This window comes from Gymnoscopelus microlampas (genome assembly GCF_963454915.1).
Source record: "Gymnoscopelus microlampas genome assembly, chromosome: 8".
NCBI classification, from domain to species: Eukaryota; Metazoa; Chordata; class Actinopteri; order Myctophiformes; family Myctophidae; genus Gymnoscopelus; species Gymnoscopelus microlampas.
In genome coordinates, this window is record NC_139945.1 from 46934866 (window position 1) to 46960239 (window position 25374).

Below are 25374 nucleotides of genomic sequence, written 5' to 3' on the forward strand. Positions count from 1 at the left end.
AGAATTGTATATGGGTGTCAGGCCCTGTCACATCAGGCCCCTCTCATAGCACTGAATGAAAGAGCTGTCATGGCTCTGTCACAGGCCCTGTGACAGGGCTGTCACACAGTGCTGTGAGAGGGGCCTGATGTGTCAGGGCCTGACATCCCTGTGACAGGGCTGTGACATGATACTGATCATAATACTGACATGATACTGACCATGATGCTGACCAGATACTGACCATAATACTGCCCTTGATACTGACATGATGCTGATCATGATACTGACCATGATAATGACTTGATACTGACATCATCAATGTCAGTATCCCCCACACCCCTGTAAAAATGATTGCTTCCTTCCAGCGCCCCCCAAACTTCTCTGTACTACCACCATTGAGAAACACTAGACTAGATAGAGAACTACTAGTTTAGGCTATGGACTGTGAATCTGAGACTTCATTTGCAAAAGGATCATGTGGGAAGACATTTCACTGTCAAGTATTAAGCTGCTATGGATATTCAGTTGTAGCCTTTTGGACATTGACATGCATGTCTTAAAGGAACATTTCACCTTTTTTCAACACCATCTCCATATAGGATGGTTCCTCACTAACGCTCTCATAGGCGGACTGTGGATGGTTCGAAAACCTGGTTACCGATGACAATATCAGTGGTAAATTCAACCATTTCAGACTTTCTTTTTTTATTGAAGCAAGAACAATGGCTTCTATTTCAACATGCTAACTTTCCAGGAGGAGAAAGGCTATAGTTTTCATCAGTTTGGAATCCCAACCGGTAAAATGCCCACAGACCACCTAAGACACAGACCGAGTAGAATGAGCATTAGTTGAGGGACAATTATATTAAGATTAGGTTGAAACATGGGTTATTTGTTCCTTTATGTTCCCTTGAAAATGACATACCTGTTAGAGTGCAGGAGGAAAACAATCAAAATGTGCCTAAATGGTGATCAATAGTTTTATTGATTGTTGTTTGATTTGCTGATTATTGCATTCATTTTGAAAAATCACCTCTAAAATCAGTATGAAAACCCAAGATTAATTTTCTACAATATTTCTATACTTATCTCCATAGGAAGAAAACCTTAACGTTGTAGTACCTGAGTATTTATATTATATTTTTTCTCTTTGATCTCCACAGAGAGAAATCACTGTTATATACATCTCAAAGGAAAATTAATGTTAAAGCAACATAAGATTGCATAAAATTGTGGGATGAGACCTAACTGTATCATACATGCTTCAGTGCCTTGTACAGTGTACATTACATAAAATAAATATTTTCTAAACAAGCTGATCAATGAGAGTAACAGTTATTGTAATTGCATCATCCATTCAAGTCTCACTCCATAATGTATAGCTCTAGTCTGACTTGGGGATACAGGAGCGTTGTATATGTCTTGGCTTTTACAATGCTGCCTCCATGTGCTCATTGGAGCAACTGCATACAGGTGGACACTGCAGGTTTCAGTGTTTAATTAAAAGGAAGGACCATACCCACCTGTGTTATTGCATATTTATGCCTTTGACTATGAGTCACATTTACTTAACTGCTGACAATTTCCCATTGTGCAGCGTAGTTTTTATTTTTTATATCTAATGCATTTGTCCAACTGTCCAGGATGCCATTGGATCCTATTCAATTCAATACAGTATGAAAATCAGACTAGAATTAATTCATTTTCTGAACTTGCATCATTGAGCAAGAATTTGTATTCAGTGTCAGCTTCACTCCTTGTGAACCAACAACTGGTATTTATCCTGGGTGAGATTGTTTCATTAACTGTCCTGAGAATGGAGGAGACAATATCTACAGTAGTTAAAATAATAAAGCAGTGCAGGGCAGCCCAGAAACCACATTGTACTGTATCAACACATTTGATTTACAGCATGTTACCAAGGGAGCTTTGGACAATGTGACACTCCAATTCTGTGACCACAGCTATGTTGTTAAAAAAAAAGAAAGGAAAGAAAAGTGTTGTTTTGTTTACTTGTTTTTTAGCACTTGTACAGGGAATTGGTTGCGCCAAATGACATGTAACATCCAGGAAAGATGGGCAATGGCACCTAGATTACCCAATACAATTTATGGGTTATTGGGTCATGGTCAAATGTCATGAAAAAGCATAACATTTTTTTTTTTGTTCAGACATAAATATCAGAAAACAGTATAATTACGTGGCTGAATGCCCCAAACTCAACCGGTATTTAATAGCTTGTTTAAATCAGGGTGGATGTTGTTGTGCATAGCATTACTTGTTTCATAATATCGAATCATTTATGTAACATTGGATAGCATGTTGGGGAAAGGCCGGAGAAAAAAAGGGATGAGATGAAAAACAGTTCTTGAGTTACAGTATTTTCAAACCAAGGACGTGATTATGTGGTCAGCTCCCTGCCTGACTGAACCACTGGGACACCCTGTTGTATGAAAGATTAATGCTCCTGTTTTAGTTATGAGATATGATTTATGAATTCCATACTGTGGTCAGCCAGAGACCCAGAGGCTGCTATTTTCAGCTGGCTGGGAATGTTTTAAAACCTGGCCTGAACCCTGTGCACGTACCCTTAACTACCTGATAAAAACTGGGCATAGCTTTGCTCTGTAGCCTTCACAGTCCACCTGCCATCCCAGTTCAAACTAGACCCTGATTAGTCTGCAGACACCAGGTGAATGCATGTAATTCCCTAGTAGGATAGATCAGTGGTTCTCAAACTGTTCAGGCCGTGACCCCCCCCCCCCAAAATAATAGTATTTGAACTGGGGACAAGCATTTGGAATTGTAGGAGTTGAGGCATTACATTTTGTTTGACGCATTTCCACAGATAAATGTTAGCAGATCTACATCCTCACAAAGCGCTGTAATGGTCTTATTTATTATGATTGTACAAAATCCACCCCCTCTCAAACTGAGAGTGGGTGGATTAGAGTTCATAAACTGATCCTGTCACTTAGTGGTGGGCGGGGCCCAATCTGAGTTTAGTTTGGTCCAGCTGGGGTGGGCCTATATAAACTCAGGTTGAACAAGTAGACAAACATTTTGTCTGAAGGGTAGAGACTCACTGCAGGAAACCCACAGCGATGTGAGCACTTCCGATGCATTATAAGTAAGTTTGTTTTCTGTTTATTAGACTTTATGTTCCTTGGTTTATTAGCTTGATAGACATTTATGCCGATCTGTTTATGCTTTCTGTTTGTATAAGTTACTGATTGTCTGTTTGTTTAAGTTACTGATTGTTTCTGTCTTTCACTCCAATTTAGTTAATTCATCATCACCACCATATCATCATCATCATCATCACATGTGTTGTATCAACTGGCAATAAAACCACTTTCAACTATCAATCCTGGCCTGGTCAAACTGCTCTTGTCGGCATACTGGTGTCGGGGTGAATAATTTAGCCATGCAGTGAAATCTCTACCAGAGATACAGACATTTTACAATGATTATTACTCATTTTAGAGGTATTAGAGGAATATAAAAGTCCTTAAATTGTCACTTTAGAAATGTGATGATACCCTGTTTACACTTATACTGTATGTTGGCATGTTTACTGTTGAGTGAGAAAACAATGTTGCACATTAAGCAAATCATCTGGGGAGTGGGGACCCCCCAAAAAATCATTTGGTCCCGACCCACAGGTTGAGAACCACTGGGATAGATAGAGAACTAACTCTATCAGCTGTTCTACAATCTCATGGTCCAACGCTGGTAGTGAGATGTTCTGTCAGTGTCACGCACAAGCGGCACAACAAGCAACTTTAATAAAAGCATAGTGTGTTATTTAAAGACTGCTGTCTCTAAAGTTAAACAAGGGAAATTAAACTGGTCCGTCCGTCCGTCCGTCCTGCACACCCCCAACCGAAAAATCAAAGCAATCTTTGCTATTACTGGTCAATTGTGCTGGATAGTCTGCTATAGAGGGACAAAAGACAAATTAAAATAAATGTGATTACTATTTTATTTATGGAAAAATACATTACATTAATTTTATTTTATTTTAACAGACATTTAAAAAAAATATGCTACATACAGCAGATTTGTTACAAGACAGCCAACAATCTAAAACTATCTAAAATACTTCCTGGCTATTGCAGAGGGTATACAGAAGCCTTTTAGATGCCAGGAGTGTGTCTTAATCGTTAATAGCTGAACAACTACCATTTACTTAATGGCTTTTACGACCATAGCTTAGATTTAATTTAATGTTGACTTTAGATTTGTAAGCCAACTAAACATTAATCATAAGTTAATCAATCTGAGTTATGCCTAATTTATTCTTCATCGTATGACTGTCTCATGCCGAAAATAGCAGATCTACATGCACACAAAGCGCTGCATATGCAGGGCATTGTCAGCTTGCAGATCATCTATTTTCGGCAAGTGAAAGTCACACAATGAAGTATAAATCAGCCATAAAACATAAGGCTTCATTTGCACTGTATTTCTAAAGCAATGTAGGTGGCACACAGTCATATTCATTTAGTGTAGTTAGATAAGCAAACACACTTTAAAGGTACTGTATCAAAGAAAACATCATTTTTTTCATGGTCCTAACAGTGTTCATGAATACGAATTCAAGCTGAAAAGAAATGAAGTTGCTCCACAAACCCATTTGTAAAATTTACATTGGCCATTCCAGTACAATCACTAAGATTGCAACAAGAAAAGAAACATACATACCAGTGTTCTAAAGTCAAATTTAATTAAAGTGATATTTCATGTGCTTATTGAGTTTGTTAGCAAGCATTTTGTGCTTCATTGGATAAAGAGTTTTCACCACGTTCAAGCACCTTTCCTGTCACTACTGACATTGGACAAATCACCTCAAGTGATCCCACCATACAAGATATATGTAAAAACTGAAGTTATGCTGAGTGAATCTTGTGAATGGAATTAAAATATTCTTACACTGTAGATTTACTATAAGTAGGCAGCCACACTTTGTGGTAAGATGGGGGTGAACCAAATATCCATATATTATACTTCGAAAAACTACAATTTGTGAATGAGAAGGTGAGGTAATTACCACAATAGTGGATGTTGTTACAAAGATGGTGCTAGTCTGCTCAGGTGCTTCCGGAAGGATAGGATTACACTGCATTGTTATTGTTTACCGTGCTGACCCAAAGCAGTGAACCCACCTGTCGTTTTATTGATATGACCTATTAGCTAAAAGATGTCAGGTATATTGCTACCGCACCACTCTTCCCTACCCTTTTAACATTACTAAGAAAATCTTTAAACCATTTTTTTAATGTAAAAAAAAAAGAATGGAATCAATATTATAATCTGTATTGTCATTTAAGATGCTCTTTCTCCATTGATATTGGATGGGAAATGGATTTTGTGAATATAAGGGTTACTTAACACTGGTTCCATATCTGTGCAATGTCATGATACGATTCACTCACCGTGTTCACAAAGTGATGCTCCTTTTCAAAACCAGCAGGGCAACTCTGTACAAGTGTTGACATGACAACACACTAGATTTACTGTGGGAGGTCAAAAACAAACCTTTCAAAGACCAAACAATAATAAAAAAAAGGTTGTCATGAAATGGAAAAAATAAATAAGCTATGAAATTGGTTGGTTGCACTGGGGGCAAACGATGAGGCTAGCTCTAAAGTCTCCTTCCAGGTAAAATGTGTGTGGTCAGAATGGTGCACGTACTGTACGTGTGCTGATGTCTACATGTAATTGCAAGACACCTCATGAGCAGAATGTGGACTGCAGCTCTTTGAAGGCAGCACGTCTTTGCTTCCTGTCCAGTTCCTCGCGCTGCTTCTCCTCTTTCTCCTCACGGATTTCAGCCTCAAACTTACTGCCCAGAGAGAGAGCTTGCACCTGGAAAACACACAGAAGATTGACAATCAATGGACAATGCTGAAATTGTTGTGTGATTTAATTTTTAAAAAATCCACTTTGGTCTTCTCCGGCAAACCAAAATCTAGGATGGTTAACTAGTCCCGCACATCCTGTCACCTGTTTTGTTTTGTGCAATAGAGCTGGTTCCAAGGTAGGCTGCTTTTAGGTACGGTAGTCAAAAATATTACTCAAACATACAAAACCATAATGCAAAATTGAAATTGAAATCTACTTTTATCCTATCGTCTTATCTTGACTTCTCTAAAAACGTTGCAGCTTGTGGCTTGTTGCAGAGGGGGGCTCCAAGGCAAAAAGGTTGGGGTGCACTGCACTAAAGGTCCTCCATCGTGGCTCAACCACTAACCACAAAATTGTGACGTTCATGTGCTTGAGTCAGTCTGTGTCACATATTCGCCTCACTCCTTACTACTTTACTGTCTCCATCCACTGTCTAACAAAACAGAAGTGCCTCAAAAAATAATCAGGAAAGATAAATGAGTTGACTCATAATTCAAGGGCCATCCTGGGTGCTGAGGGTAGATCAGGACATTGTTCGGAGTACGAATGCTCTGTGGCATTTTTAGACATCAGCATAGAAACATTGAGCACATCTGTGACGAAATTCCCAGTGTGGGCCTCCTCCAACGCCTCAACCAATGCCTGAGTCCTGTGATGTCCCCACCTTCTGTTCTCCTCCTCCCAGGCAAGAGAGAAATGAGGGAACGAGGCCACAGATAAAAAGGCTGAATTATACAGCAATTATGAGGCACATCTCGAACTGGGTCACTACCGATTCAAACTGGCTTCATTCTCAATTTTTATATACAGTAGTTTTTTATTTTTATATATATATATATATATATATATATATATATATATATATATATATATATATATATATATATATATATATATATATTTCAACTTTTTTTAAATTATTGGTAAATGAATGCCCTACTTCTTCATACTACAGTGTCGCACAAAAGTAGCAAAAATAATATTGAGTTGTGAGGTTGTATATCTGCTATTTTTGAAAAACATTTTAAATTAAGGTGAAAGTGGTTAGGTCTGTGTGGGTTTTACAAATATTCAACCAATGAATGTATGAAAACAATCAAATCGTGGTCAAATGAAAGATTTCATTTTTCGAAAGAATCGTAATAGAATATAATTGTTGTGAGGTTAAACATATGCAACTCTAACAAAAACTCACAGTCACACACGTCCATCCCCCCTCCGTTGACTGTACCTTGGCTTCAAAGAAGTCTTTGGCCCCCATCACTCCCTCAGTAGAGACATCTATCTCTGACAGCCTGGCCAGAGCCATGAGACCACTCTCCTCCTGTAGCTCTCCAGCAGCAGCCCTTCGGAAGATGAGCAGGAACTACAGGTGATGAGTAGAGGGAGTGAGATAACATCATAATCCATAACATACATCAACTTATAGACAACTTTCGTATCACTTCAACATTGTTATGGCAAGAAGGTTGGATGTTGCAGATTTGTACAAGTTAAAACAATCAGTGATTACATTCTAGGCCACTCACGCACGGCACAAAAACCCACAGGTCATGAATCCCAGGTCATGAACCACTGTTCATGAAGCAGGTCATGAAGCGCACACACACACACACACACACACACACACACACACACACACACACACACACACACACACACACACACACACACACACACACACACAGTGTGACTGTGTGTGTGTGCTTGTGTTTAAGAAATCCAAAGACTATCAAATTAATTGAGTAAAAAAACTGTCTTCATTTTGCATCTTCATTTAAACCAATGTCGCAAAATGCTCCATGGTGATTTTAAATGTATTTCAGTTAAGACCACACATGAGATTTAACAGTTGTTTGCAAGTTGTTGTTGCAATTTAGTTGCTCTGTCCTCTCTAAAGAATGGGTTTCTTTGTGACCTTGCTGGTTTTGTGTGAACTGATAGGGTTTCTCATTTAGCCCAGAGGGGAATTGGACAGGTAATGGGATATTCTCTCTCCCAAACAGTCGAAAAGAGAGAGAGAGAGAGAGAGAGAGAGAGAGAGAGAGAGAGAGAGAGAGAGAGAGAGAGAGAGAGAGAGAGAGAGAGAGAGAGAGAGAGAGAGAGAGAGAGAGAGAGAGAGAGAGAGAGAGAGAGAGAGAGAGAGAGAGAGAGAGAGAGAGAGAGAGACTATTATATTTACATTTTATACATTGGCATTTACTATTCCTCCACATAATAGTGCATTCAGCTTTGCCAGGTGCTTCAATTAACACAACTGGCCATGTTCAAGGGTGGGAAGCCAGTTGTACTAGTACCGTTGTACTAGTGACTTCTACAGGTTGTAGTAGGAGTTGGTAGTAACAGACTATACAGTACATGTATGGAATTGGCAAAGACTAAATTGGGATGTAAGTTAAAAATATACCAGTAGATATTTAGAGTTTTTAATAAATAAAAAATGTGGGTTCCCAGAGAGAAAGGCCTCTGTGTACGAAGTGTAGTGTGAGTAGGAGGTCTTACTGGGGAGGACTGGATAGACAGACAGACAGACAGACAGACAGACAGACAGACAGAGGGGGCTCCAACAGTTGCCAGGGCCACCTGTTAATATCAGCTGCTTCCTGCCTAACATTTTCTCTCATTCCCTCGAGCAAACACTTATTTCCCTCTGTATACACATATAGTCTTAAGTATGCATATGCATACGCACACGCACACACACACACACACACAAAATTACACATCACTATGTTAAAGAGAACACATCCAGGCAGAGGAGGAATCACTAATCATAATTTATAAATACATCTCTAACGCACACACACACACACACACACACACACACACACACACACACACACACACGGACAGACACACACACAAAAACTCACATCACTATGTTAATGAGAACACATCCAGGCAAAGGAGGAATCGCTAATCATAATCTAAAAATACATTTCGTGCGCACGCACGTACACACACCCACACACACCTCTCTGTAGCTGAGCTTGCCATCAAAGTCCTCGTCCACCTCTTTGATCATGTTCTTCAGGCCCAAGTGGGTCTGTGGTGCACCAAGCTTCTCCATCATCAGCTTCAGTTCCATCAGGTCAATGAAGCCGTCCTTACCAGAGTCAAACCTGCCACAGCAAAACAGCAACTGCTATTTCATCAAAGGACCCATTATTACAGTGTTAACATAATATCCCTCTGATGAAGCTGTTCAGTGTCTGTAACTCCATCTCACGGCTCATTGGTTGAAGAATGTTGCGAAAACATTGGATGAAAAATTATGAAAAACATTGGACTGGTAGATCCCATTAGTTGGGATCGATCTAAAATGGTCTGATACTGTATAACCCATTGGTTGAAGAACATCTTGGACTCAAACTCAGACAGTTTTACTTATATTGAAATTATTATTAACTAAGGTTTCAAATGAGTCTATCATATTATTTGTAATATGATAGTAATAGCATTGTGTTTGCATATAATCATGACGGATGGTGGGACCTGTCTGTTGTCACCTTTGAGGCAAAAGCTCAGTGAAGCCCTCTCTGATAGAGTCAGTATTTATAGAAGTGTTCTCACAGCTGTTAAGGGGAAAGCCAATCTGAGTTTGAGTGACAAAGTACTGTACATGCACATTTACACGCACGCACGCACGCACGCACGCACGCACGCACGCACGCACACACACACACACACACACACACACACACACACACACACACACACACACACACACACACACACACACACACACACACACACACACACACACACACACACACACACACACACACACACACACACACACACACACACACACACACACACACACACACACACACGTGTGCGGTCGCGCGTGCACACAAGGTTATCAGACATGCCATGCCCTAAATGGTCCAGGCAGTAATCTGGTCAGACCAGAAACTAGGCTATTGTTTCATTCCTCTTCCAAAAGGTCACTTGGACCCCCACTCCATTTCTTTTTTAAAACCTCATGATGAATAATAAACATAAACCATGAAACAATCAGGCTGCATGATAGCATCACAGTGCCAACAAAGGAACACTAAGATCTACCAGTCATCAAAACTCCCAAAGGAAACTAGGAGCAATCTTGTCCACTTTAAGCGATAGCAGTGAAAGTCATTCTTGTATTGGACAACTGCTGTTTGAACACACAGTGAGACAACTGCTACTATACTGCAACAACTGACATGGGTTGTGCAGATTGGTTGTGGCCATGTGTAGACAAAGCCTTTGAATGATTCCGTAGTTTATTATAAGCAAATCAACCAAGATCCTAGTTAAAAAACTAGTTAAGTTGCACAAAAAAAACAACTAAACTCAAATAACGTCTAAAAATCTTAGATGATATTGAAATGAATAAAAGCTAACAATGAAAAATAAGAATAACCCTAACCCTAACCTCTTATCTGAGACCATCGTTAAAAAACATGCACGTAAGCCTTTAATATGGGAGACTGACAATCGTCTACAGACAGGAACATTTTGGCGTGGATGTTCCCTTCTTGATAAACAACAACAAATTCTTTTATACCAAACCTCCCTTTTCTTTTGGAGGGAGTGGTGCCACTTTCATTGCAACCGTCCAGGCTGAGGCTCATTGTCTCGGCAGCTTCCTCCAGTGTTAATTATAGATGCTGGAGCTCTTTGGCATGATGGGATATATTTTTGGGACCTCACTTTCTCTACTGCCATTTCTCCCCATTTCCCTCACTCTTATATCTGCCTGTCTCTCCCAATTTCATGAATGCATTTTAGTGTAAATAATTTCAATTTTAAGCCACTGGTGAGCCAGTGAGTGTAGCTGGTTTTATTCTGAGTCTTAACATTGTGGTGGATGTTTTCACCCAAGATAGAGGGACAAACCGAGGCAACGCCAAGAAAAACGCCTTAAGAAGAAATACGCCTTTAGAAGAAATACGCCTTTAGAAGAAAAACCCAGTGAGTTGAACAGAGTCCAGGCTTGTTTTGACGGCCCGCCTGAGTATATAAACACTTAAACCACATCTATATTTAAGGCAATATTTTACTTTGGTTCATTGTTTGTAGTTGTTGGTATGCATGTTAGCCTGAAATCTAAAGTAAAGTTACATGAGCGTAAGCAGAGGGAATGAGACATCTCTTTGTTAAAGTCTGGGGCTTCTGGCCCGGACGGTTGGCGTAACCGTCTGGGCACCTATGCTGGTAATTCAGCCTGACAGCGTGTCGCGGGTTGGACTCCCGATCCTGACGACCTTTGCTGCATGTCACCCCCCCCCCCCCCCCCCCCATCTCTTTCCCCATTTCCTGTCAGTCTACTGTTTCTATCAATAAAGGCAGAAAAAGACCCCAAAATATCTTTAAAAAAGAAAGAAAATCTGGGCTTCTGACTGCTGACAATTTTTCATGAAGACATTCATAAACAGTGAGTCTTATTGAACAGCTGTAGGCGATAGTTAAGTTGGTGACAGTTGCATAGGAGAGGACAAGGCAGTAAACTCCCACACACATAGCCTCTTGCTTACCAGGTCGCATGAATCACATCACATCAACATGGCCATACAGGGAAATGAGCGTTTTTTTAAATGTGAAATATGCTTTCAAGTTCAGACCCAGCGTTTTCTGAAAATAGAAACTAGGGCGCTACAACATGATGCTGCACCAGATCTCCCATGGGGATGAAGGAAGTGGGTGAGTGGGACAGACAGGATTACGCAAAGAGATGATATGGTGAGATTTGAGGTGAAGGTAACTGTCAGGGCTTCAGACAAAGAAAGAAAGAAACACACAAATCCATTAAAATACATTGAGATGTTTTCATATCATATTGTCTAACACTTCAAACTGAAACATACACTCATATCATGTGGTTTCAGGTGATGCATGTCTACAGTATATCATCATATATACTCACATAATTGGAATTAAACATACAATTTTAACTACAACTTCACTTAGAAGCACTTGGCGGATGCAACTCAGATCAGAGACAACTTTTGAGGTTACAGAATAGCTGTTGTTGGAATTCAGTGCATGCTCTGTAGAAAGACTCTCCCACTTATTTATCTCAGCTTTACACATTCCAAAGTACCCACTCTCACCAAATATACTGACCCAGCTCGTCCTGCGGCACACTAGAAGGACAAGCCCAGTGTCAGTTAAGTACTGCTAATGATAGCTGATGGATGAACTCTGTTCAACCGCCCAAACCTGCCAGAGTTGATGACAAGGGGTCAAGTAACCTGCATAATTGAAGACTGGAGGCATTGACCAGTCAGACTTGTGTTGCCAACAGCCATTAGGAAACTCTTTTTAACAATGCACCTGACCTCTTTATTTGTGTTGTTCACTAAAGATTGGGCATGGAAATGGTAATAAAGTCAAATAAGCAAGCAGCTATAAAGTATGGCCTGCGCAAATAATCTTTTGTGTAGCAAACCACAGTCGTAACTGTGTTCATAGAGTCAGCATACTGCAACGGTAGTGATACAGTATTAAAGTGAATACACTTCAGGACAATACTGTAGGGGGAAAGACTGCATGAACCAGCAGCACATGACGCACTTGCCGGCATCATGGTGGACATACGCTTATTATTAACTACTACAAAGACTATTATTAGAGACAGAGCACAGCACACATCATACTTTAACCAAGGCCTGAGGGATGGAGGAGAGAGAGAGACAAGCAGAGAGACTTTTCCTGATTGGGAAACCCCCATCATACATCCATAGTGCGTATATGCATGCATGGAGAATCATAACGACGTCTGGCAGGAAAACAGGAGGCAACACAACTTAAACCAATAAGACAGCTGTTTCTTCTAGAGTGGAACTATGAAAATACTCTTTCTTCGTTTTCCCCAACACTATCTTCCAGTGTCTATCCCTCTTCCTGCATATCAAAAGTTGTCTGACCCACTTCCTATCTCTCTTTTATGTGGAACCGCTTGTATGCCAAACTGAACAGGATATCAAAAGTCATTCCAACTTTACAGTTCATCTCCAGAGCACAGCAAACCTGCACTGTCACTGCATAATGTAGACCGGTGCTGGTATTGCAGTCAGTGACTTGCAATATGCTTCACCTCTACGCACGACTGTGATGCGTACCTTTTTCCAAGTAGCACCTGCACAGTAGTCAATCTTACAGTTTAGGCTACAGTTAGTCCAAGGTTTCTGAAAGTGAAGAAAAGGTGAGCCTCTAATGCTCAAAGAAAAATGCTTTATATACCGTGGCGTATATCCTGCATGTAATTTAATTCCTGGCTTTATAGCCTTCCCTCATCTGAGGTACCCTGGACACACACACACACACACACACACACACACACACACACACACACACACACACACACACACACACACACACACACACACACACACACACACACACACACACACACACACACACACACACACACACACAATGATGCTATTGTCACCAAGAGTAGGGGGTGCCACTGGAGGAAACAGCCACAGACAAGAGTGGCCCTTATGCTCTGATTGAAAAGGACACCATCACAATGCCTGAACAGTCCAAATGCCCAGGAGGGAGAGGGAGAGAGAGAGAAATAGAGAGAGAGAGAGAGACAGACAGAGAGACCGAGAGAGAGAAAACATTATTTTGGCCTGGTAGGGGGATGTCAACAACCAGGGAGGTTTCAAATACAGGCAATCCTTGAATCCTGGTGGGTACTGCCTGGTTTACAGACTGATGTTGCAGGGTGACATGGCAGGCTGCAGCAGTAAGGACTTACCTGTCTGTCATAGGATTACGGGGAGGCTGTACTAAGCACTCTCTCTTCCCCATAGCAAGCTACTTAAGCTGCACACATGACCAGAAGTATGTGCAAGACATATCTAAAAAGACACGTTTGTTTATACCAGCACCAGCGGAGGATAAGTCACATAGTAAATCAATGATCCAATCATCAATCAAGTTCTTGATTGGATTGATTGAATCAATCCAATCAAGAACTTATCAGTGAATTTACAATCTGAGCAGTACTGTAGGTGTTTTACTGGTTTCAATTGGTCTATTAGGTTAATCTGATCAGGGGATTCCAGTCCCACATGTTACACTGGATGGGAGTCCTATACATGTCCTATCCTTGGATTCAATATCCTTGGATCTGTATTCAACCATGTAAACTGTATGTTATTAACCCATTCAATCCGGGAACTCATTTTAGATTTTAGCTATAACCGTTATTTTATACTTTGCCTATTCAAAAATAGCAGATATACAAGCTCATAGCGCAACACAGAGTGCCACGCTATAAGCTTGTAGATCTGCTATTTATTGAAAATCGTTTGTGCAAATATTTGAATATTATACATTTAAAGCGAACATTTGTAACTCAAATCTTTGCTTCTGGGGGCCCCTGGAACTAAATATTTTGAGATGGGGGGTTGGCGGCCAAATACTATAATTTTGGGGGTCCTTGACATGAAAAGGTTTGAGTAGGCCTACCACTGATATTATAGCAACATACGTTTTTTCAGAAACTTGTCCATAAGACAAATAGTAATAATATACATTATGCATGCAGGCCTATGTGGGACAACAAGAGAAAGAGCCCACAATAAACACATTCCCTATATCAGATCAAACATACCGCTTAAACATCTTCTCCATGTCCTTGATCTGTTTGCGGGAGAACTCTTTGAACTCCGTGTAGGGGTTGAACACCTTGGAGAGCCTGGGAGCCGCAGTGCCATCGTTGATGTCCTGTCTCCGGCTCAGTTTGGCGCTCAGTTCAGAAGGTGCATCGCCATCGTCGCTGTTGTTGTTGTTGCTGCTGCTGTGTCCCCGTGGTGGCTCTGGGTCGTTGTTGTGTCCCCGTGGTGGCTCTGGCTCGTTGTTGTGTCCCCGTGGTGGATCTGGCTCAGTCGGTTTCACCGGTGTCGCTTGTGTCATCTGATCCGACGGAGTCTCTGGCTCTGCGGCCAACAACCTGCGCTGTAGTTTTCTGGCCAGCTCCTCGGATGCCATGTTAACACTAACTGGATGGATTTAAAGGACAGTGGATTGTACAGGACAGGAGTGCTGCTGCTGCTGCTGCTGCTGCTGACTGTCCTCTGCTGCCTGCACTCAGCTGTCAGATCAGCTGTGTGTATCACTGTGCGTGCATGCGTGTGCGTGCGTCACGGTGCGCTCGGTACCAAACGGTTTCCAGGGGGGGGGGGGGGGGGGGGAGGCAGATCGTGCAAGTCTTCCACAAAGCTCATCCTCAGCTCTGCTTATGAATACAACAATAAACTGTTATTTCTTTAAACCAACACTATAGCGTGGAGATCATGGATAATGTGTCCGTGCTTGGGTAAATTATTGCAGCTAGTCGGATTATGCTGTTTATATTTGTATACTTATATCTATGGTAGCCCTGAAACGTCACTGTCATTATCATGACAGTCATTGATAAACTTCAACCTGGTGTTTGCACTTTCTCCATTTACAGTCCTTACATCTACATAAACGTTCAGATTTAAAATGTTAAGTGTATACCCTATGGACTCAGATGTTACAATTCTGTACGGGCCCTTAGAAGTACCCGTATCTTCCGTATTGTTCAATAAAAAGCCTTTTAATCCGATTGGTGGCCATATTTTCCATGTTTTCACATTTTTTTCCAACTCTATTACCCTATCGGTTGGGAGGTGTACTGCACTCTGATACATTATAACTCTGTGATAAAAATGGCCACCGATTGGATTAAAATGCTTTTTATTGAACAATACAGAAGATAAGGGTACTTCTGAGGGGCTTCACATATTGTAACATCCGTGGCCATGGGGTAAGCACTTTATATTTGAAGTCTGAACGTTTATGTAAATGTGCGGGCCATAAAGGGAGAAAGTGCAAACGCCAGGTTGTACATTCATGATGGTCGTGACAGACGACGTGAACCATGATTACCTCAGTGCCAGCTCTATTATAATTATAAATAGAATAAACTATTATTTATTTAAACCAACACTATAGCGTGGAGATCATGGATAATTAGGAGTGTGTTTGGGTAAATTAGTGCAGCCTATAGCAACTATTGTCGTCTACACACTGATATGGATGACACACAGAGATAGAGAGAGAGAGAGATGGAGAGGGAGAGAGAGAGTTTTCTTTTTGCCTTTTATCGAACGTTGAAGAATAGGCCTGCTGATTGCAAGATTACCCTTTGACTCAAAAATAAAAAGGACAAACAACATGGAAAACTAACTTTTTGACTTGCATCATTAAACAAAAACAAAAACAAAACCATATCAAGAGATTGAAGGGAATGAATAAAGATCGTGACTAGTACTCAGAGGCTCAGAGCTGCGTCACTCTTTACCGTTAGGTGGTTGGTTGGCTGATCGCTCCAATACATTCCAGTCCAGCTGGGGGCGGTAATGCGCTATTTTCCAACCACAAATAAACAACAAGGAAGGAAGAAGAGGACTTGCGCAAGTTCATGTTTCTATCAGTGTTGCCATGCCCGCTTACTCTAAGCGACTATGACCTTCTTTTTCTGTGAAGTTGCTTGTAAATATTGGTTGTTGCGTTTTTTTGGGCTCATTTCCAAAGTGTGTCAAGATATAGTTGCTTATTTGAGCTTGTTGTTTAAACCAGTGGCTCGCAAATATTGTCATGTCATGGATCCCCAAATTAATATGTAGCCTATTGCAGCCTATTTGTGATGCAATGTTTCAAAAAATATTCCACGTTATTCCAATTCATTGTTTTTGAAAATAGCAGATCTACAAGCTCACAATGCGTCGCATCTCCACGCGTTGTGAGCTTGTTAGATTGGTTATTTTCAAATAACCGATGCATAGGTTTAAAGTGCTCATGTTCTTTTGCGCTTGTTTTCCTAGACCTGGTTGCTTGTTTCTCTCACAAGACCTGGCAATACTGCACACTTGCACTTCCCTAGCTTATGTCTATCATTCATGGTTTTCTATCCAGTCAAATAGAGACAGTGTAGATTTCCACAACAGATTTAGTTGGCGTTGATTAGATAGCTAATTAATTACTATATATACCTAGTAGCTGGTGGAACACCTATTGCGTTTTGTCTCCCTTTTAGCGAGCAGAGACAGAGGGCATTAGTGTCTTGTTTTTGTTTACAGTCCATGTTTGGACAGTAATGCAACAAGAAGAACCTGAAGAGCCTGTGTAAATGAAGGTATCCTTAGAATTTTTTTTTTTTAAATTACATATTTAAACCCGAAGCCTGTTTTAAGATCTGCCAGATGTAAATGTGTGATTAGTAGTTTCACCTCAAATGACATGCAGACAGGTCCTTTTGGACGAGCTTCCATGGTCTTGTTATATCAGCTGATACAATTCCAAAAGCCTTCAAAGCTTTTAATATGTTTGAAAAGTAGTATTACTATTTTTAACAATGACATTTTGTTGAAATTAGGAAACAGTCAAGTAACAAATTGTCCTTATTGTTGGGTAGTCTTATTTTCAGATTTAGTGTCTAAAAAAGTGCTTAGTAAACAATATTTTCAATCAGCTTATGAATATGACCATAAAATGTGAGGGCCATTATTAATACGTTTGACCAATTTTGGGTCAATTCAAAACTAAATATAGTATCCTAACAAACACATTTCCCTTTCCACAGAAGTCTGTTGATTAGACTAGAGATATCGCACACTGGAGATATGCCACCTTTAGCTGGAGCTGAATTAATACAGACATCCGTACATCTCTACCGGTACCTGCTCAGGTGCTGCAGGCAGTTACCAACGACAGCAATGCAACAACATTATCGACACGCAATAAGACAGGTGAGGTCTTCTTCCCCTAAGCAGGGATGGGCAATCCGACTGTAACTGTTATTGGTATGGATTCATGCAGTGGTACTATGCAAGTATTTTGTTTTTTTTACTGTCAACAGTATTTTATGTTTTGATTGAGTATAAAAAATGTACATTGCAAATTGAATATAAAAATTGCACAGCATGATTAGGTATTTGTGTGACAACGTGATGTTCCAAATGACATGTACAGGGAGGTTTGAGGAATTCACATGGAGAGAGCCAAGTGATAGGACAATCACACAGATGAAGCGACAAGCGTCACTAAAAACACCTTGTAGGCAGACGCCGCAGACCACATCAGGCAAAGAGTTTGGAGCTCCTGTTTAGTTTTAGAAGGGAAAGGAACTGGTTGGAATAACGTGTTCCTTCCACGCACTACATCCAACCAGGGAAACTCCCCCCTGTCAGGTGATAAGAAGCGGCTTGATAGCTGCTCATGCATTGAAGGAGGCATGAGCTCAGTTCTGGGCTCTCCCTATGCTGGCAGAGGAAGAGTAGCGCCCAGGATTACATAGGCAATTGGCACTGGGTGAAAAAATGGGTTACACGATCGTGGGATAAAAAATAATACAATTTATTTAAAAATAATTATGTATTGGTGTTCCAGGTCTAAATGGGTTAAGCATGCCCAAAACCACAGCTTAATGCTAAACCACTTTCGTAGAATTCATATATTGATTCAATGATTCCTGTAATCTTGAACAGTTGAAGCATTAATAATATGCACAAATGTCTGAATCTTGTCTTTTTTCACTGTAGGGATACAACAGTCATTCAGATGAAAATGACCCAGAGAGGATACAAATGATAATTCAACGAGCTATTGGAGATGCCAACTGGATCCTTGATAAAGTGAGTTTAAAGGTCCACTACTTTTCAACATCATTAATGCAGATGGAGTAAGTTGTGATTTTATCATTTTTGTTTTACAGTATGTGAAGAAGTGAGACAACTACTGCTATTATTCAATGCAGCTGGATGTCCTCCATGGCTGCTCTTCCCAGTGTTTGGTCTGACTGCAGCTGTGTCTGTACATGTTATATACCTGAAGAACTTTATTGCCACACTTCAGTATTCAATGCATATTGAGTGAGTTGTATCCTGTTTAGGTTACAGACTTATTGAAATTATCATCACATAAATGTTGACTTTATGTAAAATGACTGCTTTATTGAGTATAAACAGCATGTGTGTGAGTTTAGGGCTGGGCATTTTAAGTAGCTAATTTACATGTTTAAGTACTCTGAAGGGAAGTTAATACCAAAGCGGGTATGCGGCTGAACGCGGTACTGCGTAAGTTCTTATGTAGTGTCTGTCTGGACAGTAGCCTAAACTATTCGGCACCTTCCTTTTATCAAATCTGCTCATGCTAAAGGCTCACACCATGAGCTGATGGAAAGCAAGTAGTTCGGAAAGGCTCGTTGTCGGTATCAGCCAAATAAAGAATTGGACTACTTAAGCTCACCCCTAATATAAATGTGTGTACAGTATGTATATAATTGCATTAATCTTTTAACCGCAAATGCTTTTGCCATGCTCAAATGGGAGCACCATGGACACCAATGGCTGTATGTTTTGTAATGTTTATTTAATGGTTTTATATCCAAGTAATGAGTCAAAGCATCAAACACAGCACCACAGTCCACATATTTATGAAGTATATTTATTTTATGGAGTCGGAGAGACAGTTCTGTAGAACTATGCAAGTTAAATACTGCTGCCTATAAAACAAAAAACACTCAAATGTATACTTTTTATAGATTACAAGTTTGAGGTTAAATGTTGTTTGTTTCTAATTTATGTATCGTACTTTCTGTTGCAGCTAAACATGCTATAGATTTCTCCATGCTAACAAATGATTAAAACCCTCATAAATCCATACACCCGTTTGATGATCCTAATGCCCATGACAGCTGCTGATTTGTATCAAAATCACCTGCAGTCAAATGTAATCAGAGATTTGAGATTGGATATTTTCAACTGTGTCACAATCTTGAGAAGATAATTGCTTTTTTCATCTTTCAAACCACAGTAGCATGATAACCCATATGGAATATGTGCCTGTATATAAACATAAAAATCTTAACGGAAAGGAAACTTCTCTTGTTCTCTGCAGAAAGCCATTTCCTCAGATTTACAAGAAAAATAAATACCTAAAGCATGTTACATCTACAGAGAAATAACACCACCATTGTTGTGCAATAGATTTTATTCAAGTATATCCATTTGTCTTCTAAATTGATACATAAACAAGATAGACATAAAAGACATCAAGCTAGGTAAGACAGGAGACTGAACAGCTAGGGAATGTTAAAATAGTTCTTTTGAATGTGTTATTGTAGAAGAATGTAATAAAATCCAGAATATGTCAGCTGAAGGTTATAATTCTGCTGCAGAAAACAGCAGCATAGAAAATTACAGCATAAAAGATGACAATTAACATTACAATATTTTACATATCTGCAAACCAAGAAATTATTTACAGTAACATGCAAATACTGTATGTGTTCGAATTAGTAGAAAACGTAATAAAACTACATACACAGAGTGATTCTTCAGTATAAATAGTATAAATAAATTCATTTGTATATAAATAGCATTATCCTCTCCATATGCTTGACAAATAATGTCAGAGCTATGGTATGAACAGGGCTTAATGTTCCAATTCGATTAAGCTTACAACACTAAAACACTAATGGTAGATGACTGGAGGGGGGGTACAGCTGGGCGTCTGTCTGTCACTGCAGATGTTCTAAAAACGGGAGAGGACATTTGAACATGAGGAGCAGAGATATTTAATGTTGTTTGGATTGCTTTTAGAATGAGAGTTAAGTCACTGTTTGCAGCAAGGTACTGTAATTCCCTGTAGTTGGGTACCGCCCATGGAAAAACAAAAACAGGCACTTGGTCACAAATGCAAAACATATAGACTACCATGTCGTCATTTCTGTAGAATGAACTGGTCGATGAACTCATTCTGCTCAGCCTCCACCTTGGAGAGGGCCTCATATTCAATGCGGTATCTGTAATGGGAAACACCTCGTTGGAATAACTGCATGTAACAACCTTAACACAGGGGCTATGTGTCTCCTCTTATAGCTGGCATGTCTGGACAGGAGTTATCACATACACATTCATTGCAGAACAATGGCCAATGTTTGCACCAGGTTGTCCCAATGAATTGACAGACAGGCAAAAGGGTATAATATCCATCCATCACATCATTATTTTTGCATGCTTCTGACTAAGTGGCACACATGCTGTGGCCTGGAATTCCTACTAGTCTCCTGAGTGATCGCATACTTCTGTGTCAAATCATTTACCCGTTATCACAGCTTATTCAGGTTTCTGTTGTGTGAAGATGAATGGAAACGTTAATTTCTTAAGCTGCACTATGAAACTATATAGAGCCTACCTGCTTGCTCAGGGGATCCTGTGTCTAAGTGAAGTGAGACATGACCTTTGATACAATCTAAATGTCTCAGTAGAAGAGCATAGAGACAAAATACAACCACCCCAATTGTATAAGCTATATTGTATTAACATACTCTACCATGAGACAAAATCACATTTTATTCATAAAAAAGTTACATTGTGCTGCTTTAATGTGAAGAAGGCCTAATGGCCTTATCAAGTACACCAAACGGGTTACCGTTTGGTGTACTTGATGTGATGTCAAAATTATTACTTAATCGCCTAATTATTTTGCACAATCGTAAGAATCATTTCCATTCATCTGTTTAAATTCGGGTGTTGATAGATTGCTAAAATAGCTGATCTACAAGCTCACAACGTGATCAGCTATTTTTGAAAGAATTCACATGGCCTGTTTTGGCCATGGCACATTTTTCATTTTCGCATGCGCACAGAACAGCGAGGAGAGTAGACCAGCAGTAGAAAATATCTTCTAATGACCTTAATGTATGTGATTAATATTATGTTTACGTTTTTAGGTTTTAATATTTAGGTGGGAGTGGCAGTTTGCCGAGCTGGGCATCCACTGTCACTGCTGGTGGAGCTCTAGGAGGCGCTGCAGTAGCGAAACTAAAAAGTTTGCTTTGAACAAGTTTCTGCCCTGGTTTCTTCTTCCTTGGTGGAGGGATTCTTCTCGTTGCATGTAGACCAGGATACCACCACAGCAGAAGTGAAGCCATAGTGCTGTGTGTGTGTGCTTTTATACTGTGTATGTATGAGGACGATAGGACGCTCACCGACAAACCTGTTATACATAGTAGCCATTTGGCTAGCCTACTTGGCTGGTCTAGGGGGCATGCTGGTGCACCGTACCGTGGCCGTGCGTGCGCCGTGTGCGTGAAAATATTACTGGCCACACAGCGTCCTACCCAGTGTGGCCTCCATGACACCACTGCTTACCTTTCAAGCTGCATCTTCTTCTCTGCAATCAGAGCTTGTAGCTGCTGCTGCTGGGCCTCTCGTTGTTTTGCCACTGACTTCAACAGGTTTCTTGCTCCAATTGCCTATGCCATAGAGCACAGCCAGGTAAATGATAAGTGATTTTTCCCCATTAGAAAGCACAATAAGCCAATGCAGCACTGCAGGAAACACAATGAACAGACTGAAAGAAAACTCCTCAACAGACAGTTAAACCCTAGACTAGAGCTTATTTTGCTCTTGCTACTGGCAGAAGAGTACCAATGTGGGCGGGCGGCAGTGGCTTAGGAGGTAGGCTGAAACCGGAAGGTTCTAGGTTTGGTCCCTGGCTCCATCGATCCCGGGCTCCTCCTGGCTGCATGTCAAAGTGTCATTGAGCAAAGCACTGAACCCCGAACTGCTCCTGATGAATACTGTAGCTTGGTACCTTGCATGGTTGCCTCTGCCGTCGGGGCAAGTGTATGAATCATGGGTGAATGTAGATGTAATGCACATTATAAAGCACTTTGGATGAAGGCGCTATAGAAATGCAGGAGGAAGGTCCACACACCCGCACATCCGTGGCCCAGGTGCAAGACAAGCAGCAGCATCACAAACGTTTCGATCAATCAGATATTCATCAGGACATATACGACCTGATGAAGACTGATTGATCGAAACGATGCAATAAATTACAGCGGAGGACATGACAAGCCATTGGAAAATAGGTACTGTAATAAATAGCATTTTGTAATTGTATTATTGCCTCAAAAAGGGAATGGCAATGCTATAATACAGGTATGTAACATAACCTGGAGTACATTAGAAGTTGAGGGAACATTGAGTATGAAGACGGTCCTGCTTACCTTCATTTTCTCTGTCTCTGCCTCTTTTGCCAACTCATCCACCAACTCAATAAGGCCTCCAACAATTTTTTGAAACTGTCCGATTTCTGTCAAAGGAAATACAAAAGTGACAATCACACAGGAACGGCTAACTGTCACTGTTGATTGTGTAAGAAGTGGCGACCAAACTGTGCTGAACTTACTGTCCACAAACTCTTTACACTCTTCCTTGAGCTCGGTTGTCTTCTGACCAACCTCAGGCTCCAACACCCGCATCTTGTTCAGTTCATCAAAATGAAGGCCAGCCTCCGCCAGCGGGTCTTTGGCCATGGTGGCCGCAGGGCTTTTCAGAGGATTGACACAAAGAATCAACAAGGAAAAACAGAGAAATTAATTACAATTATGACTTCACATTTACATTATGCCAGCAATATTTAGTGAGAAAACTGACTACATTGTATTCTCAGAGTAGGGAAAGACCATCCCATCTTATCCAGAGAACAATTACCACAAGTCAATCATTCATAATGTAAATATTTTATTTTTTTATTACTACTCGTTTATATGATGTTTTGCATATTATTGTTTGTCATTAAATGTCTCGATGAATTGAATACACAGGACCTCAATGGAAATAAGCCCTGGGCTTTTTTGGGTTATCCTTTTAGCATCCTTTTGTATAAATCTGCACCACTGTACCTTTTTTGCTAATATAGTATTCAATCAATCAATTGAGTCTAGTTTACTGGCAATGGAGCAATTGGATTGATTTTGTCTCCTGATATCATCATCATATAAGTGACTTATATACAAAGTGCATGGGTGGACTTTCCACTCACAATGCATTGTGAGCTTGTAGATCTGCTATTTTCAAATGGCCAAAATGTATACAGGGTTGAAGTGGTAAATGTGTGTTTTGTAATAATAATCAAAATATACAAAGTAACTAACTCGTAACTATTTTTTTCAAATAATTGTAATTATTATGTATTATGTAATAGTAAAAAGTATAATATTTGCCTCTGAGATGTAGTGGAGTAGAAGTAACAGTACTGACAATTGGAAATACTCCAGTAAAGTAAAAAAATATCTCAAAATCGTACTTAAGTACAGTAATTGAATATATGTACTTAGTAACTTTACACCACTGCTTAACACCCATTACATAAGATCCTGTTATCTTTGTAGATAACAGTTTACCAACATAACGTTAGCGGAATTCGCTAGTTTGCTAGCATAGATAAATGACCACAGCACCCGTTAGTCAATGAATGGCAAGCTAATTGTCGTTGATTCGACTCGAAAGAGACTTCTTGATGTACGTTATCTACGTTCAGATGAGAAAATGATGTTAAAAAGGTACCTGATTTAAAGGTTGAAATTGCTGTAGATTTTGCTTGCTGAGTGGTGAGTATGTGGCAGCAGAACTACAGCCAGGACTCCTCCTCTCCTGACCAGTGTTGCCAGGTTTTGGCAGAGAAACAAGCAGCCAGGTTTAGGAAAACAAGCTCAAAAGAAGCAGATAGGGCTAGGGCACTTAGCCATGAGCACTTAAAAATTCTATATACTGTGTAGTGTATACATTGAAAATAGCCGATCTACAAGCTCACAACGCGTCGCGTGTAGATCTGCTATTTTCAAATAATCTTGAGATAAGATGTGGAATTTGACAGATGTTTTAAACATTCTAACAACACAATATCTAGTATGTGGGGCTCCCTGGCACAAAACATTTTCAGATGGGGGTTAGGGGACAAATGCATATTCATTTGGGGGTTGATGACATGAAAGAAATTGTGAAACAACCGGCTGCAACGTTCAATATTTTATAAGCAACTTTACAGAAAAAGAAGCCCAAAGTAGCTTATAATAAGCGGACATGGCAACACTGCTGTCAAGGAAACAGAATGCTGTAGCTCAATCTGCTAATCTCGTGTAGCTAATCCTGTGTAACTACACTAGATTAGCGGTCTGGGAACGTTGGATATTAAAGTAGATTTATTTATTTCTATCAGTGGTAGAAAAAGTACTGACATTTTTTACTTAAGTAAAAGTATCAATACTGAAATATAGAAAAGTACAAAGTATTGGTATCAAAATGTACTTAAAGTATCAAAAGTAAAAAGTACTCAATATGCAGAATGTCCCATTTCACAGGTTACAAATATATAAAATGTATACAAATTTTGAAAATGGCATATCTACCAGTTCACAACGTGCGACGCGTTGTGAGCTTGTAGATCGGCTATTTTCAAATAGCCAAAGTTTAAATAGGGATGAAGAAGTGGTTAATGTATGTTTTGTAATAATAATCCAAATCTAAGAAGTAACTAGAATTTACATTTTCAAATAATTGTGGTGGAGTAAAAAGTACAATATTTGCCTCTGATGTAGAAGTAAAGTTTACTGAAAATTGGAAATACTAAAGTAAAGTAAAAAGAATACCTCAAAAT

General features: G+C 40.0%; 3 protein-coding genes across 6 annotated transcripts; 1 reads left to right on the plus strand and 2 right to left on the minus strand.

Annotated features, from left to right (window-relative positions):
- Positions 1–3981: 3981 nt before the first annotated feature.
- On the minus strand, positions 3982–14963 carry efhd1 (EF-hand domain family, member D1). The gene is made up of 4 exons (XM_084064150.1): positions 14510–14963; positions 8867–9014; positions 7124–7258; positions 3982–5853 (listed from the first exon to the last, which is right to left on the minus strand). The coding sequence occupies exons 1-4, from the start codon at positions 14884–14886 to the stop codon at positions 5719–5721; spliced, it is 795 nt and encodes a 264-aa protein (XP_083920276.1). The 5' UTR covers positions 14887–14963; the 3' UTR covers positions 3982–5718.
- A 1836-nt stretch (positions 14964–16799) lies between these two features.
- lyrm9 (LYR motif containing 9) lies at positions 16800–19689 on the plus strand. Of its 3 annotated transcripts, none has more exons than XM_084063817.1 (4): positions 16800–17059; positions 17510–17672; positions 18465–18569; positions 18647–19689. In XM_084063817.1, exons 2-4 carry the CDS (start codon positions 17547–17549, stop codon positions 18650–18652), a joined length of 237 nt encoding a protein of 78 aa, XP_083919943.1. In that variant the 5' UTR covers positions 16800–17059; positions 17510–17546; the 3' UTR covers positions 18653–19689. The 3 variants fall into 3 exon arrangements, with proteins under 3 accessions (XP_083919943.1, XP_083919942.1, XP_083919944.1); XM_084063816.1 differs by having other exon boundaries at positions 17507–17672; positions 18647–19674; XM_084063818.1 differs by having other exon boundaries at positions 17507–17672; positions 18465–18557; positions 18638–19674.
- A 216-nt stretch (positions 19690–19905) lies between these two features.
- On the minus strand, positions 19906–24359 carry ift20 (intraflagellar transport 20 homolog (Chlamydomonas)). Of its 2 annotated transcripts, XM_084063815.1 has the most exons (6): positions 24285–24359; positions 23125–23264; positions 22943–23028; positions 22080–22183; positions 20640–20728; positions 19906–20457 (listed from the first exon to the last, which is right to left on the minus strand). In XM_084063815.1, the coding sequence occupies exons 2-5, from the start codon at positions 23249–23251 to the stop codon at positions 20647–20649; spliced, it is 399 nt and encodes a 132-aa protein (XP_083919941.1). In that variant the 5' UTR covers positions 23252–23264; positions 24285–24359; the 3' UTR covers positions 19906–20457; positions 20640–20646. The 2 variants fall into 2 exon arrangements, with proteins under 2 accessions (XP_083919941.1, XP_083919940.1); XM_084063814.1 differs by having other exon boundaries at positions 19906–20728.
- Between the last annotated feature and the right edge of the window lie 1015 nt (positions 24360–25374).

Excerpts from the sequence above, each read along its gene's own strand:
- efhd1 (XM_084064150.1), bottom strand. The coding sequence starts at position 14,886 with ATGGCATCCGAGGAGCTGGCCAGAAAACTACAGCGCAGGTTGTTGGCC. Across the intron at positions 9,015-14,509 it reads ATGGAGAAGATGTTTAAGCG|GTTTGACTCTGGTAAGGACG; the intron begins GTATGTTTGATC and ends TTGCTGTGGCAG. Across the intron at positions 5,854-7,123 it reads AAGACTTCTTTGAAGCCAAG|GTGCAAGCTCTCTCTCTGGG; the intron begins GTACAGTCAACG and ends TGTGTTTTCCAG.
- ift20 (XM_084063815.1), bottom strand. The coding sequence starts at position 23,251 with ATGGCCAAAGACCCGCTGGCGGAGGCTGGCCTTCATTTTGATGAACTG. Across the intron at positions 23,029-23,124 it reads GTGTAAAGAGTTTGTGGACA|AAATCGGACAGTTTCAAAAA; the intron begins GTAAGTTCAGCA and ends TTCCTTTGACAG. Across the intron at positions 20,729-22,079 it reads AAGAAGATGCAGCTTGAAAG|ATACCGCATTGAATATGAGG; the intron begins GTAAGCAGTGGT and ends TTCCCATTACAG.
- lyrm9 (XM_084063817.1), top strand. The coding sequence starts at position 17,547 with ATGCCACCTTTAGCTGGAGCTGAATTAATACAGACATCCGTACATCTC. Across the intron at positions 17,673-18,464 it reads ATCGACACGCAATAAGACAG|GGATACAACAGTCATTCAGA; the intron begins GTGAGGTCTTCT and ends TTTTCACTGTAG.